Genomic DNA, 16,428 nt, shown 5'->3' with positions numbered 1-16,428 from the left:
GCTAGACCTGGGTGTACTAGGTTTTACTGTACTAGTCTCTGCTGGGCTCTAATGGTCTGCTTTCAGCTCTAGCAGCCTTTGCTAGGCTTTACTGGGCTCTATTAGGCTATAGAAGGCAGTACTTTACTTTGGCCTACAAATGTTCATGCAAAACTATTTCTCGTGCAAACACAAGCTATTGCCCGTGTACACAGTGGTTAGTCCCTATGGGTTGAGGATCTACAGGGCGGACAAGAGCCTAGTACAGCCTAATAGAGCCTATTAGAGTCTAGTACAGCCTATTACAACCTAGTCTAGCCTAGTCAGGCCTGTTCCATGCTAGTATAGCCTATACCACCCTCCCCTAGTCTGTTCTCCCAAAAGGCTGGACTAGTCTTGGATGTACTAGGTTGTACAGTACTAGACTCTACTGGTCTCTAATAGGCTTTTTAGCGGCTCTAGCCGCTCTATACCTGACTTTGTCCGTGTGCGTCAACGTTCTGATTGGTCAGGTGCGTCAACAAAGTGATTGGTCAAGCTTCACGCGACACATGGCTATAAACACATTATAAACACATATCGATGACAAAATGTATCAAAGGCGCCGCTACCTTCACACAGGGTGTGATTTTTTAATCTCTAGTAGGCTTTGCTAGGCTGTACTAGGCTATATTAGGCTGTACAAGGCAGATCTGTACTATGGTCTACAAAGGTTCATGCAAAACTATTGCTCGTGCACACACAAGCTATGGCCTGTGTACACAGTGGTTAGTGCCTATGGTCTGAGTATCTACAGGGCTGACAAGGGACTAGTAAAGCCTACTAGAGAGTATTAGAGTCTAGTACAACCTAGTACAACCTACTCTAGCCTAGTCCAACCTGTTCCATGCTAGTATAGCCTATAGAAATGATTTCATGTGCATGCCATAAGCAATGCACAACATGTCGTTGCAAATGCCGGAAATCTGGGTTACGATGCACAGCCATGTGTGCATGTCAGCAACGGAGTGATGATCAACCTCCTTGTATGAATGTGGTCTAGTGTCTAGACTTTCGTTCAACAATGGCCAATACAGTATCTTTAGAGTACTAAACCGTTATCTGTTATGGGGGCCGCTATTTTGCATATTTCGGAGTAGGCTGATTATTATATTATATTATATTATCATATTATATTACTTACAAATTCTTTACTCACATTGTAGAAACTGTAGACACTTCATTTGTCAATTTTGCTTGCCTGGCCACAGAGTTATTGAAGATAAAGGTGCGAATTTGCCAATTTGGCAGCCATTCAGATATGCAGATTAGAAGGTCAAAAACTAAACATTTAGCATGGGGAAAAAGTATGTATTTTAGATGTCCTAAGGATGGCAAAAATACAGATAATTAGGAACAAAATAAGGGGGATGCACCTTTTGCACCGTTTGAGTACTACGGTACATCATTTTATGTAATGGTGGCCTCTAATTTGCATATTTATTTACATTTATTACATTACAAATATCTTCCACACATTGTATGACCCTCAGAACATAAATATATACACTTTATTTGTCAGATTTGCTTGCTTTGTTATAGAGTTGTTTAAGAAATACTTCAAAATCGGCAGCCATTTTGATATGCAAATTAGGAGGTTAAGCACTAAGAATTTTGCTTGGGAACAGTGTTTTTCTGATTCAGCACCCTTGAATTATGTAAAATGGCCTTGTTCCCGACTTTTACCCCCAAATGCCTCTAACAATCACATATTTCAGAAATCCCACCGGTCTATCGTCTGATGTGTTCATTTCAGTACAGGACATGCAGAGACTTAAAACTTGATTGAGATAGATAATCCACACACATTCATTGTGTAGATATTTTTGTTAAAGTTGCTATCATTGCATTTTAAAAGGCGGAATCTTTCTCATCTTTCACTTTCCATATTTTAATTTCATGACCTCTTTCTATCATTGTGCTCTATCATCCCCCAGGGCCCCTTGGGGACTACCTTGATAGTCTTGGATAGTCTACTTTATTAGCTCATTTCACCCCTCTCATTCTACTGGGTGCCTTCAACCTACCCACAGCCTGTTACTTCTCTTCTGTCTTCATTCTTTCTCCTCTTATTCACAGAGCTGGTAATGTATTGGACCTAGTGTTCTCTAAAGCCTGCTCTGCCTCTAATCTCTCTGTTACTCCTCTTCATGTCTTCACTCTCCCACCTAAACATACTCAACCTCACCCTGTCAACCTGAGGTCTCTACCCCCTCCCCCCCCCCCCCCCCCGCCCCCCACGTCCTATTACCTCCCCTGATTTCTTTCCCTCCTTCTCAACCGAGTCTGAAACCTCCAACTTCCTGTAAACTATTTCATCTGCCTTTGACCGTCACTGCCCTCTCTCCTCCAAGCTGGCACGTCTGTGTCCACGAGCTCCTTCATTATTTGAAACCCTCAGAGCTGAGCAAACATGTCTCAGGGCAGCTAAAAGAAAGTGGCGCAGGAAGGGCCAATCATAATGACCTCTCCCACTTTCATTCCTGCCTCTCTACATTCTCCATCTCATTGTCCACTGCTAAGTCCTATTTCTATTGCACTAAGATTCAGTCCTCTGCCTCCCCAACATATCATGCCTGTCAGCCGTCCTCTTTCTGGTGTCAAACTGGTGTCATCCACCTGACCAAAGCCCATCCCCTCCTAAATCTTCTATTTAGACCATTGCTCCCAAACTACTCCCATTCATTACTACCATCATCAACACATCCATAACATCCAGTTGCATCTGCTTTCATCTGCTTTCCCTAGTCAGTCAAATTTACTCCATTCCTCAATAAACTGACCCTTGACACCAAGAACTACAGACCTGGCAAGAGGCATGAATCACTGCATTCCTTTGTTTCCAAAACTCTTGAACGAGTTGTGTTCTAGCCAGCTTTCTCACAGAATTACCTGTTGGATCAAAACAAGTCAGGATTCAAGCCAGCCCACTTGAATGAAACTGCACTTCTCACAGTTACAGACCACTCCACGGTGCCCAGGCTGCCTCCCACTTCATGGTCCTCATCCTTCTTGACCTATCAGTAGCATTTGACACAGGCAACCATCGGCTTCTCCTGGACACCCTATCTGACCTTGGCATCACTAGGACAGCACTCAAGTGGTTGTCCTCCTACAGTACCTGGTCGGTCCTACCAAGTTTCATGGAAAGGTTTGCTTTTATGCCCCCATACTGTCTTGACCAGGGTCTCCAAGGGGTCTATACTTGGTAGTACCCACCTTTTTTACCCTGCTCACGGGCTCTCCTGTCATTGTTATGCTGATGACCCTCAACAGTTTTTCTCAAAGGCAAGGCACCCCCTAACCTTCAGGACATGATCCAAGCCCACACCCCTTACCCTCACTTTAAGCAGTCTGTCCCTTCCTTATAACAGTAGTCTTGCGTTAACAGTTAAATGTCTTTATTGTTGCGTGATCACAATGCCAGATGCCAAAGAACATTCCTTGCATGAACATGATACTTGGACATACAGTGATTCTGATTCTGTAGGGCAAACTGTCAGAGGTCAAGGTTTGGTTACCGTGACGATGGGGACGATGAAGGCCAGGCTGAAGAGCAGCAGCAAAGGGCAGAATTCCTGCCTGGGCAGGATGTAGGGCAGGGACAGACTGCGGTCGCTACAGCTATACCCAGAATGCACCGGCTGGAACACGTCGGTCAACTCCAGGAAGTATAGACTGACCACAGAGGAGGCCAGGATAGGGAGCTGCAAAAGACCACACACACACACACACACACACACACACACACACACACACACACACACACACACACACACACACACACACACACACACACACACACACACACACTAATAAGGAATACTTTAGAAACACAGCAGCTGGTGACGAGTGATGCTTGGGTCGGCTCTGACGACGCCCCCTCACATCCACCAGAAATGTGTTATTCACTGCCCACAATCGCTCCACGCGGTGAAAATCATAAACTCGCATCCACATGAACCCACAGTTTTTAACAACACAGCAGACCAAGTCATTTAAAACAAGATTGTCATATACAAACACAATCCTGAACCATGGGTGGGAAACAACCCCTCTTTTTGATCTACCGGGTGATCAGATGGTGTTGATCAAAAACAACCACTATTGACCATTATTATTTGATGTGCATAAACCTTTCCCCCCAATTTAGATAGATGGATAGATTACCTTTTAGTATTCATATTATAATATTGACACATTATTTGTTAGCTTTTATTATTAAATGATTGACTTATTCTATGCTTGTTATTATTCTAATTGGCAGCATTAAAGCAAGGGTGGTTTTCACTATCTGGCACTGGGTGATCATGCCAGCATACAAGGCTTAATAATCATAATAATCATAATAATACATATTATTTGAAAAGCACGTTACATTTTTACAAAAATGTAAAGGCAAAAGAGGCACGACATTATGCTCGTAATAAGTAATAGCTTCTTTATTAACATAAATTGTGATCATTATCTACAAAATGATGACACACAATATGATTTTGTAGGTTAAAACCTCTGCAGTTTGATTGCAAACCTTGGTAACCTCCATCAAAAGCTTATTCAGTGTCCAGAACTGTAACTGACCGAGAGGCAGATAAAACTACAACATTCTGGGCATGGGCTCCACCTCTGTCTGCCTATCTGTATCTGTTTCCATCGTCATTCTAATCCCAATCAGCAAAGTGGAACACACACACACACACACACACACACACACACACACACACACACACACACACACACACACACACACACACACACACACACACACACACACACACACACACACACACACACACACACACACACACAGTGAGTCAAACAGGATTATAGTGGCACACACATTAGCATGGTCCTTCACTTTCTCTCCGCCTGAATCTCCTCTATTCTTCCTCTTTTCCGCCAACATCTCCATTTCACATCCTGCACTCCTCTACTGTACCTCCTTCTCCTTTTCTCCTCCCTTGACCAAGAAAGGCATGTGTTTTGCTCATACCTTCCACTGTTACAATCCACACCTCCCTCAGTCTGTGGAAATAAAGCCGGATTCATCAATCTGCCAGTAGTAGATAGGTGTGTGTGTGTGTGTGTGTGTGCGTGTGTGCGTGTGCGTGTGCGTGTGCGTGTGCGTGTGCGTGTGTGTGGTGTGGTGTGGTGTGGTGTGGTGTGGTGTGGTGTGGTGTGGTGTGTGTGTGTGTGTGTGTGTGTGTGTGTGTGTGTGTACTGTATATATATGCATCTATACAGTATATAACGGAGAGCAGTTCGACTAGTATGACTCCTTTCATAGCATCAATCAGTGTGCATATGGTGAGGAGGCAGAGCACGGCTCACACATTACAATCATCATCTGTGTGGGGAAATGCATCACAGAGAGCTTTTCACCCCAGTGGCTCTGAAATATTGCCAGTAGACTGCCACAACATTGAAATTCATTATTTTGAAATGTTGTGGTAACATAATCGCACCACAACTACCTGACAAAGTTATGGAAACCATTCTTACACTACTGCCTGCAGGTAGCCAAAATGTCACAAAGTAGTAGTAAACTTATGTTAAAGGAGTAGTTCATCCAAAACATTTCTTATTTTCTGTCGATTACACACCCCATGAAGCCTTGAATTCATGTTTTTTTTTCCTTTTTTTCGCATTCCTGAGCCAATAATTTGATGAGCAGCGAAAGATGCTAATGTATCCGGTAGGAGACGCAAATGCAGGTCATTTGTGTCTCCTACCGGAGAGACCGCCGGTCATCAAATTATTGGCTTAGGGATGTGACAAAAACAAAAAAAAATCGATACGAAATGTTTTGGGTGAACTACTCCTTTTAGTAAAACAATTTATTTTAAACAGTTGGAAATGTGTGCAAACGAAACTGATAGGTAAAAAAAAAGAAAAACAGCATAGAAAAAAGTGATTGGTCCTGTGCAGGTGATGGATGGATTCTACACCATGAACAATAGGCTACTATGTTTATGGACAGAAAACCTCTAACGGCTACCTTAGAACACACAAACACATTATCTGGGAAATAAATGAGACATTATGGTCTTCTGACAGTTCAGGGAGTTAACCACTTAAACCCTCTCTAGACTAAGTAAACTGGACCAGAGTTGGCTCTGTACTCTGGCCGCTTTTTTCCGCCCGCACCAAATCTCCTTGCCAAAAATAGCCAATCTACAAGCACACAACGCAGCTATGTGTAAGGATGCTGTGGTTTAAGTGGTTAATACCTCTGTCAAACGTCATACTGCTACTTCCCAGTGTCTTCTGTCTAATAGAAGAAAGATTCCATAAAGATAATACGGCTTGTCAGCTACCATGTGCACAGTTGGGAGCAGCAGGGTATGGTACAAGTGTTTTCTCTCTGCTAAACGTCCTCAATACACTGATATAAAAATACACCCCATTCAGAGCGCCATGTTGCCTAGCAACGGCCAACACAGGCCAGTTAGTAGGTAGGATGGTGTTACTGTGTGTGTGTGTGTGTGTGTGTGTGTGTGTGTGTGTGTGTGTGTGTGTGTGTGTGTGTGTGTGTGTGTGTGTGTGTGTGTGTGTGTGTGTGTGTGTGTGTGTGTGTGTGTGTGTGTGTGTGTGTGTGTGTGTGTGTGTGTGTGTGTGTGTGTGAGAGAGAGAGAGAAAGAGAGAGAGAGAGAGAGAGAGAGAGAGAGAGAGAGAGAGAGAAAGAGATGGTAAAAGCAAGAGGGACAAGCCAGCTGGAATTGAGAGGAGAGATTGAAGTTGGAAAATGCTCTAAACTCTGTCTTAAAATGATTTCAAATCTGGCATTGACTGATGGGTCGAGTAATGGCGTTGTAGCTATAACACATTTGCTTCACGACACAGAGACAAAGAGCACCACATGGAACCCTGTAAATCAAGGCAAGGTTCAAATATTGAACTACTTCATGTATGCTAATGCTGGCTAATCTTTGCATGATAAGCAAAATGTAAGATTCTTTGGGAACGCAGCAGTGGCTCAGGAGGTAAAGCGGCCATCTAGGAACCTGAAGGTTCCCACCGGTTCAATACTGGGCTTTGTGTTGTGTGTCCTTGAACAAAACACTGAGCTGCTAACTTCTCCCGATGAGCAGATTGGACCCTTGCATGGTTGCCACCACCGTTGGTGTGTGAATGTATTAATGCACATAGTGCTTCGGATTAAGGCTCGATAGAAATGTGTTTCTTTCAGAAGGAAGGATGTAGGTTAATGTGTTTCAATACACACAGTATTGGAAATGGTCAGTCATAATAACAGAAATAAAGTTTAGTCAAATTATATCACAGTTGTCAAGAAAGAGAAAGAAAGTCAAATTAATTTAATAGATAAGGACAATGTTTTGACACTTGTTCTGTAATTGCTCATATCAGAATCAGGCTATGTGTTTTTTACAGTTGTACAATACATGAATATGATAATAGATTTAAATGTTAATGCACACAGTAATGGAAAATAGATCACTGGCCAAGGTCCATATAACCAAGGTCCATGCCTAACAAAAAAACACTATCCCATATACATGATATCTATCAGATTCAGGTGTCTCAAAATAAGCACATGGGATTATCTGGCTTATTGAAAATAGAGTGGATATAAATGTACATGCAAACCCATTTCACAAAAAACCCTGACTAATAATATGAAATGAGTGTGCATGGAGACATACTGGACTATATAATCACAAGGTAACCAGTGTGTGATGTATTACAGTGTATTATGTATGTATTGTGGCAAACTTGTTTTTGGACACCGACGGAGGAGCGCTGTCTGATTATTATGCACATTAGCCACTTTTTAAAATGTTATTCTACTCTACGCTTTAATTCTCTATCTAATTCTCTATTGACGAGACCCCCCAGTCTCGTCAACACCACCTCGCGCGCGGTCCAAGCTAACACAGCCAAGCACTCCCTACCCCCCTTTGAGCCAATCAGAAGCCACGTCTGGCCCCGGTCATCCTAGGAACACTATTATCGGGTCCAGGTATTGCAGCCACTGGGTGCCTGGCAAGTGACAATGGTCTCGACTGCAGCCAGTCAGGCAATCAAGAGAAGCCTTTAAATAACCAGCTCTCAAGTCACCTGTTGAGTCAGTTTGGAGGAGAGAGGAAACAGGCAACGTCACTCTCTGCCACGAAGAGGCGGGTTGGAAGGCTATCTTGCAAATGAGTACAAGATTAACTCTTGGAGCCACCTTGGATGTGCTTATACTGTTGTGGCTCACCTGGTTTCTGATGTTTTGCCCCTTTCCCTAACCATTTTTCATTAAAAGACTTATTGTTGTAGCACTACAGAAGGCCCTTTGCTGCAATGTTATGTTTTGTGCTGTTTTGGGCTGTGTGCATAAAAAATCTGTATTAATAGTATTAGAGTCTGCTGCTGCAACCAGTAGTCATGAGCCAGCCTTTGTGTAGGAGTCAAACCCAGGAGAGAAGCATGAGTCAACTGCTGCTAGGAGAGAAGTATTATACTGTAGTTGGAGCAGCTAAGACCGGTCAACAACAGGACCATAACTGGCTTCTCGACCTGGACTTAAAAGTGTTATTACCAGTGTTGCAATGCTGAATTGGAACGTGGCTGCACTCTATTTTAATGACGTGACGTGCACGTCGCTTAACACCTATACTACAGGTCACACAATGGACAATTGATATGCATCTAGGCTCATTCCTATGTTACAAACTTTGTTGAGGTGTGAATTTAAAGTTGTTTTAAATCTATGCGTGTGCCTGCGCGTTATCGTATATTGTGGATCTCAAGTTGCTTATATTGATCTAAACCAGATAGAATGTTAAAAGTAACAAGAATAATGTGTTGATTCAGGCCCAGCCTAGTGTCTGCATATAAAATCAGGGACACTCTGCTAGGTGTGAATGGCAATTTACATCACCTTTGTTAACCTGAGAGACAACAGGTCTGGCCTTTGTCTCCATTCCCATCCTGCCTGACTGGCATACAGTTGCAGATCAGATCGGCCATTGATCAAAGGACATGAAAGGAGTTGATCTGGTCACCTTTCAGGGTGACCCCCACCCAAATGTGAAGCTACAGTGTTTAAAAGGTGAATGAAAATGTAACTCAGTGTGGTCCGACTCCTGAAGCCGAAGGGCTGAGGGAGAGGGCTCCTGGTTCTCATGCTGTTGCTATGATGCTGTTTGTTTGATACTGAATAAACCGAATCATGATCAGGACCGATCCGGATGTCTTCTCCGCTTTAATATCTCAAACCAGCTGGGCCGGGCACCTAAAATATACGACAGCGTGCTCCTGGTCAAATAGGTTCCTGCACGGCGTGCAAGGTCGTCCCATGAGCAATGCAACCCTGGTTATTACATTTATGGACCAAATGTCAATATTTGACCAATCTCCATGTTCTATATCTTTACTGTAATCTGACTTGAATAAGATTAATAAGCAAATCTGAGGAAGACCATTCGCTGCATGGTCGAATTGTTGTACTTTACACATTAAAGATTATACCCGGAGCAGCAGCTGCTTGTGCAGACTTCTTTTATTACTTACAATTTACAATTACAATTTAAGATCAAAACAAAATTCCTATACATAAATGTTTTGTCCTGCACTAGCAACATACATGGATGTGCATAATAATTTGTTTTGAATCTACATATATGTTTTTACTGAAATCAGACGATTATGAATAAGGCTTGAGGGCGATGCATACTGCACTTTTAGTGCCTTCGAGAAGCAACCGGGAGATAGAGAGGAGAGGATTCTGGTGAATAGATGTCTTAAAGTTAACGGTTGAATGTTCAAACCTTTATAATGTTGTCAATACTTTGATAGTAAATGTCACATATCAATCATATCTATTATTTTGGAGACCTACATACTGCCTCAGACAAATGGAATGGAAGTCATTATCACAGATTTTCTCGTACAGAACACCTTATGGCAGGAGTCTTCAACAGGGGGTCCAGGACCCCTAGGGGGGTCCTAGAGTTACTACAGGGGGTCTGCAAAATCTTTGTGTGATAGGGAACATTAGCCAAAAGTAGCAGATCTACAAACTCACAACGCCTGAGCTTGTAGATCGGCTATTTTCGGACAGTTGGTGTAGAGGGAAAAAGAGCAGACCAAGTACAGAGCCAACGGTCAAGTTGGATAAATATTGAGGGTTTAAAGGGCTAACTGTCTGAAAATACACATTCACATTGAAGCTATATCTATGAAATCTATGAAAAGGTTTAATCTGCAAACAATTTGATAAAATATGTATTGGGGCCCCCTGCTTCATCTCTCTCTCTCATCTGGGGTCCTTGGCCTGAAAAACGTTGAAGACCCCTGCCTTATGGGTTTCTAGACATGTGGTTGTGTTGATCTGTGTCAAAACCACTGCGCCACTCATCTGGCTCTACCCTTAAGTGACTGCCACGGCTGATGCTACAGGTTGTACTACTACTGCAGGTTGTCAGTCACAGTGCATAATGGGGATAATCTCTTTTAGTTTAAAGCGATTGTGAAAGTATTGTAAAGAGGCTGTCTGTATCACTCTGTCCACAATGACTTAACACAGCGCATCAGTCCTTAACTCTGTCAACTAGTCAATCAAACAATCAGGCAGAAAACTCACATTTTGGCCCAACAACAGCTACTCCTACTGCACCCAGTCAGGCAGCCAATCATTCAGTAATAGCAAACAAGCTCACAGTTACAGTAGTGTTCAAACATGTTAAATAAACAGGTGAGCAGCCAGATTATAAAAAACAATAAGGCAGATAAATGAGCATGCAGCAATACAGACAAATCCCCCCAGGGATCAACAGCATTTTATCTTAATCTTAGGCAGGTATATAGGTAGGTAGCCTAGACAGACAGACAGACAGACAGACAGACAGACAGAGCGACCGATCGATCGATCGATAGATAGATAGATAGATAGATAAGAGCGATACATAGATAGATAGATAGATAGATAGATAGATAGATAGATAGATAGATAGATAGATAGATAGATAGATAGATAGATAAGAGCGATAGATAGATAGATAGATAGATAGATAGATAGATAGATAGATAGATAGATAGATAGATAGATAGATAGATAGATAGATAGATAGATAGATAGATAGATAGATAGATAGATAGATAGATGGATGGATGGATGGATGGATGGATGGATGGATGGATGGATGGATGGATGGAGTGAGAGAGACAGAGAGATAGAAATGTAAGCATACAGACGGAGTGGCAGATAGACAGGCAGAGACACAGACAGACAGACAGACAGACAGTGACAGAGAGAGAGAGACAGCCAGGCAGAAACTGTCAGTCAGAGACAGACAGACAGACAGACAGACAGACAGACAGGTATATATTCACCTCGACAAAATAAAAACAGGGCAACAGAGTGACGCTGTCCTTGGTCTCCTTCCCGCCTTTCAGCCGCTCCTTGGCGCGAGACATGACGAGCAGCCTCGAGAGGTCCCTCTCTCTCTCTCCCCCGTTGCCGGGAGACAAGGAGTTGTATTTGATCCCCGCCGTAATTTTGGCTAAAATTCACCGACGACAGGTTTTTGTCGCTACTCACTAACCGCGGCCCATCGCCGGTGAGCGGCTCTGAACGGCAGAACTTAACACTTCAATCGCCCTGGACTGCTGCAGTCTCTCAGAGAGCCGTGCCAACGGAAATGGGGTACGGGGACGTTCGCCCGGAATGCCCGCTCGCTTCATCGACACGGGGTTCACGATAACCACAGAGGTGCATTCTGTCAGCCGAGGTTGTTTTGTGTCCAACAAAGCGAACACTTCTGTCCGTTTCTCCCCCTATGTACCCCGGTAATTCTCTCTCCAGTGGTGGTGCCCCCCTCTCCTCTCCTCTCCTCTCCTCTCTGCTGCAGCAGGTGAGAGCGATTGAGTGAGTGCGCGCTGCCGCGGTTTTACGTCGGATGCGGTGACCTATCGAATTCTGCCACTCCAGAGGTTTTTCTTTACTGGTAGCACCACAGAGAGAGGTGACAGCATAGCAAGTTGCATGAAAAGATTTGATTTATTTTTTGTAGTTGCAGTCAGGTCACACATTAGGCTATATCCTGATAGTGGTGAAGTTGTCACTTGTTTTCAATTGGGGGAAGGTTGAAAGGCATTGAAACCTTTATTGCCATTTGACGTAAAATATAGAAATTTCTCTTGTAATAGGCTATTAATCTCAGTATTAGCCTAGTCTTAAAGGTAATTTGATCAAAATACCGTGAAATAACAACATGTTCACCTGAGCTGAGCTGGAAACATAGGAGCGATTTGCCGAGCGAGATGGAATCACAGACTTCGGTAAATCACCAATTTCAGTGTAACACCATGCACTGACAGATCCGAACCTTATTTTAATACAGATACATGATCCGAGCCGATCGATCGAAGTGACGTCAGAAGTGTGCTAAAAACCTATTTTCCGCACGGGTGGTGCGCATGTAGGCTATAGTATGTGCGCGTGAGTAACCCAACCACCACAACAGTGCAGTGTGGATGTAGGTCTACTCTACAGTATGATGGAGAGATCTATGAATATGGGCCACGCAACCATGTGACACAAACACCCCCACACTTCCCTTAGGATATACAAGCATATGCCATATTATGGCCTCAGGCATAATATGCCCTGTTGCTATAGCCCATCTTCATACTACGATCAAAGCACTAATTGTAAACATGCTCCATATAATGTTGCAGTTAATGGAAGGGAGGTGCAAGTACACACTACAGTTTGCCTACTTATTAGAGGTTGACTGATTATATATATATAATATACCTACAGTATGTGATATTGGCTTTATTGTAACCTATCACCCCCCTTGTTATTTCAGATTGTTTCATGTCTTCAATTATAATTGGGGTTTATCAGAGGAAATCACTCCATACTGTACATGCAGGCATAGGCTATGTCATGTGTGGCATTGCTAGTATCATGGTACATTAAGAAAAGCAAACAGAAATTGATGTTCATGGACCCTTTATGGTCCAAGGGTATAGGATGTCATGCCACTGAATAACGTCAGAAATAGCCTATGCTCTGCGTATACAGTTTACAGCAGTGGGAGGTGGGAATACATGTTCAGTTAGCAGTGGCCACTGGCCAGCAAACACCAATTTCATAGGCTATACTGTAAGTAAAGCCTACAATGCAACATGACAAATGTGCATAAATGCCTCGAGACAACTCTCTCTACTGAATAGTTCATAAATTATGCAGGCCTGGCCTATACAATGTGTTAATCAATACTGTCCTTTTCTCTGACATGCAGCATTTAATTTTCAGCACCATGGACAGAGAGAGGCAGAGTGAAGCATGTGTTAAAGCACCAGCTCACCTCTGCGAAGTATATGAGGGTTTGATTGCCGACTGCCGAGCGTCTATACGCATACAATAGGCTCTATTCACAGCAGCCATATCTGTGAAGACATTCACAGGTGTTGCCATTTGCCAATGATACTAATGAAGGCTCTGTTCCAGTTCCATTCTGGTCAAACAGAGTCAGGGTGCTGATATTGTTGCATGTTGGCTCACTGGAAACACTCTGCTAGACCAGTGGGTCTAAAGTTGGGGTCCAGGGACCCTCATGGGCTTCCAAATGGCCCCTTAGGGGTGTGTAACTCTGAGACTGTACACATGGGTCCATTTGGTTCCATTTGTACACTCTCAGAGTTATGGGGGTCGTGGAAACCACTGCACTGTGCTACACTAAATGGAACAGAGCCTTCATTAGTATCATTAGTAACACCTGTGAAGGAAGTGATAATATGGCTGCTGTGCATAGAGCCTATTGGCCATGTTTGAGGTAAGAAAGTCAGGCGCAGAGGGAGATCTTTGTCACTGCACATACTCCTACAGGATGGGATGGCACCTGTCAGCGGGGAATGTTGAACAGAAGGAGTCCTCCCAAAGGGGGCAGATGAGCCAGTATAGGGTACAACAGCAGTGGCAAGCAGTGGAAGGATTTAATTGGCATAATGGCTAAACTGAGAGACAAAATGGGTAAAAAATAGTTGGCTACTCTAAATGTAAAAAAGAGTAAAATGAGACAAATTCGTATAGTTCACATAACATTCACGGGCGCTCTAGGAGTATGAAGGCAGAGCCCTCACATAACATGTGAGCGCACTGTCATTTCTTAGAATGATAGGATACTGTATATTCACTATACGTTTCAATCTTGTAACCTTCTTCAAGTGTGGCGTGTGTATGCATCAAAGTCTTGAGACGTCAGTCACAAGAATGAAATGTATGTTTCATTAAATCTTTTAACTGAGTGAGTTATTGTTCACATGTTTTCCTATAGGCTACTGAAAACTTGGAGATGAGAGAGATGATGAGAGAATGATAGAGAGAGAGAGAGATAGTCTCACCTGTGGTCTGGTAATCATAATGTCTTCATGGCTCCAGATTAAAAAGGTGAGTCACATATCAATTCCAAAGTTCTGTTGCAGGGTGTCATGATAGAAAACATACATGTATCAACCTGTTCTTTTCTGCATAATGTTGTCAGAATCTGTTCTACTGTACCTTCTGACTACCATCTGGTTGTCAGTAATAGATTCTGGGCCAGCAAAACGATGCCACTCCAACAGGGAATATGTCTCCTTCATCACACATTTTGTCCATCACATTGGATGACTTTATAGAGCAGAGACAGAGGAGATGGTATAACATACAATACGATGCAATATGTTGAGTAGGGGTGCAACAGTTAATTAAACCAATCGATTTAATTGATTATAAAAATAATCGATAACCGATATGTTATGAAATAATAGATTAATAATCTCAGAAACCTTGAAAGGTATATGAAAACAGCAGATCTACAACTTAACACTGTCTATTTTTCAAATTCTACTGTAGGCCTTTGTGGGGACATTTGGCCCCCACCTAACGCAGACAGGCAGGCACGCACGCACACGCGCACGCACACACACACACACACACACACACACACACACACACACACACGCACGCACGCACGCACGCGCGCACGCGCGCGCACGCACGCACACACACACACACACACACACACACACACACACACACACACACACACACACACACACACACACACACACACACACACACACACGCGCGCGCTTTTGATCTATGTGCTGCTCCACTAGAGGGCAGCAGCACCATAGATAGCATTCACTATATCTGAGAAGACCCCAGTCATATTGCATTTCAACAGGAACAACATTTGGGCTTAAATTGACTATAAGTATTCTGACATTGTGTGGTTCTCCTGCAAGATATGTAGTGTAGACTACTCCCTGATGACCACCCAGCCAGTCATGGAGTAAACAAAACCACTCTGTATAGTGTATATATGTTATTGTAATGATGACCGCCATGTCAATGTTTTATCTTTTAATGTTAAAAGTGAACTTTGTATTTGGTGAGAAAGGTTATGTTCATTTGCAACTTGCCTATCACAACTCATTTGTCAACGAAGCTTATCATTCCGTTGTTGAATTGTATGTGCATTCTACATGGGTTACATATAGTGGTAGCTATAGGGGGTACGGCGTACCCTTAGTTCTGAGACTGTGGGGGCTGGGGGCTCGCGCGTGCTCCACATGCACTCACCGTCAGCGGCGGTCGTTAACACCTTAAAGTTTAAACAATAGCCTCTGAAGGTTCGCGCCGTCAGTGGCGAGACATTCTCAATAGCGTCTACCTGGCTGCTTTGCATAACATTAGGCTACTGGAGAAAAGCCATGGACTTGAATTGAATGTGTATGTGTTACATTCCTCTGAATCCTCTCACAATGAGAGACAACAGTCTCTGCACTGCAGAGTGTGAAGGGGATTGCTTAGCAGAGGACCCAGTTCTCTGAGACAAGACAAAGACAAGTTGTCTGATTATTTTAACTGCTTATGTGTGGGTGAGTCTATGTAAAGGGCTTTTATATAAAACTAAAAGGAAAATAAAATAATTGATTAATTGAAACAAAAATAAAAACAACAAATTAACAATGTGAACAAAATAATAAGAAATATAAATACATTAATAATCACATGTTGAATACAGTATTATTAAGTGGCTATGTGCACATGCCTGCGCACGTGACGTCATAAAATACAGTACCCTTAGTTCAAAAATCCACAGCTCACCACTGGTGGTGGACGAAGTATTCAACTTTTTTACTTAAGTAAAAGTATCAACACCACAATTTGGAAATACTCTTAAGAAAAAGTTCTTTACATGCAAAATTTGCAGTACAGGGTAAACGTATAAAAATAGTGTCCCATTTCGTGATGAAAGTGTATACAAATATTTTCAAAATAGCAGATAAGCTCACAACATATTGCTTGTATATCGGCTATTTTCAAATAGCCAAAGTATATAGGGGATGAATTGGTTAATGCATGTTTTGTAATAATAAAGCTCTACAAAGTAACTGGTAATA

The 16,428-nt window shown here is 42.7% G+C and overlaps 1 protein-coding gene across 1 annotated transcript in view; it reads right to left on the bottom strand.

Annotated features, from left to right (window-relative positions):
• plppr4a (phospholipid phosphatase related 4a) overlaps positions 1-11,442 on the bottom strand; it is a gene marked incomplete at both ends in the record, with an annotated part of 33,287 nt that extends 21,845 nt beyond the window's left edge. Inside the window, 2 exons of the mRNA XM_084056830.1 lie at positions 3,540-3,725; positions 11,359-11,442. Coding sequence (XP_083912956.1) covers positions 3,540-3,725; positions 11,359-11,442 — 270 coding nt within the window. The remainder of the gene's footprint in view (positions 1-3,539; positions 3,726-11,358) is intronic.
• Positions 11,443-16,428: the final 4,986 nt, after the last annotated feature.

Source organism: Gymnoscopelus microlampas (assembly GCF_963454915.1).
Source record: "Gymnoscopelus microlampas genome assembly, chromosome: 5".
NCBI lineage: Eukaryota > Metazoa > Chordata > Actinopteri > Myctophiformes > Myctophidae > Gymnoscopelus > Gymnoscopelus microlampas.
This window is presented reverse-complemented; position numbering and strand designations above follow the sequence as displayed.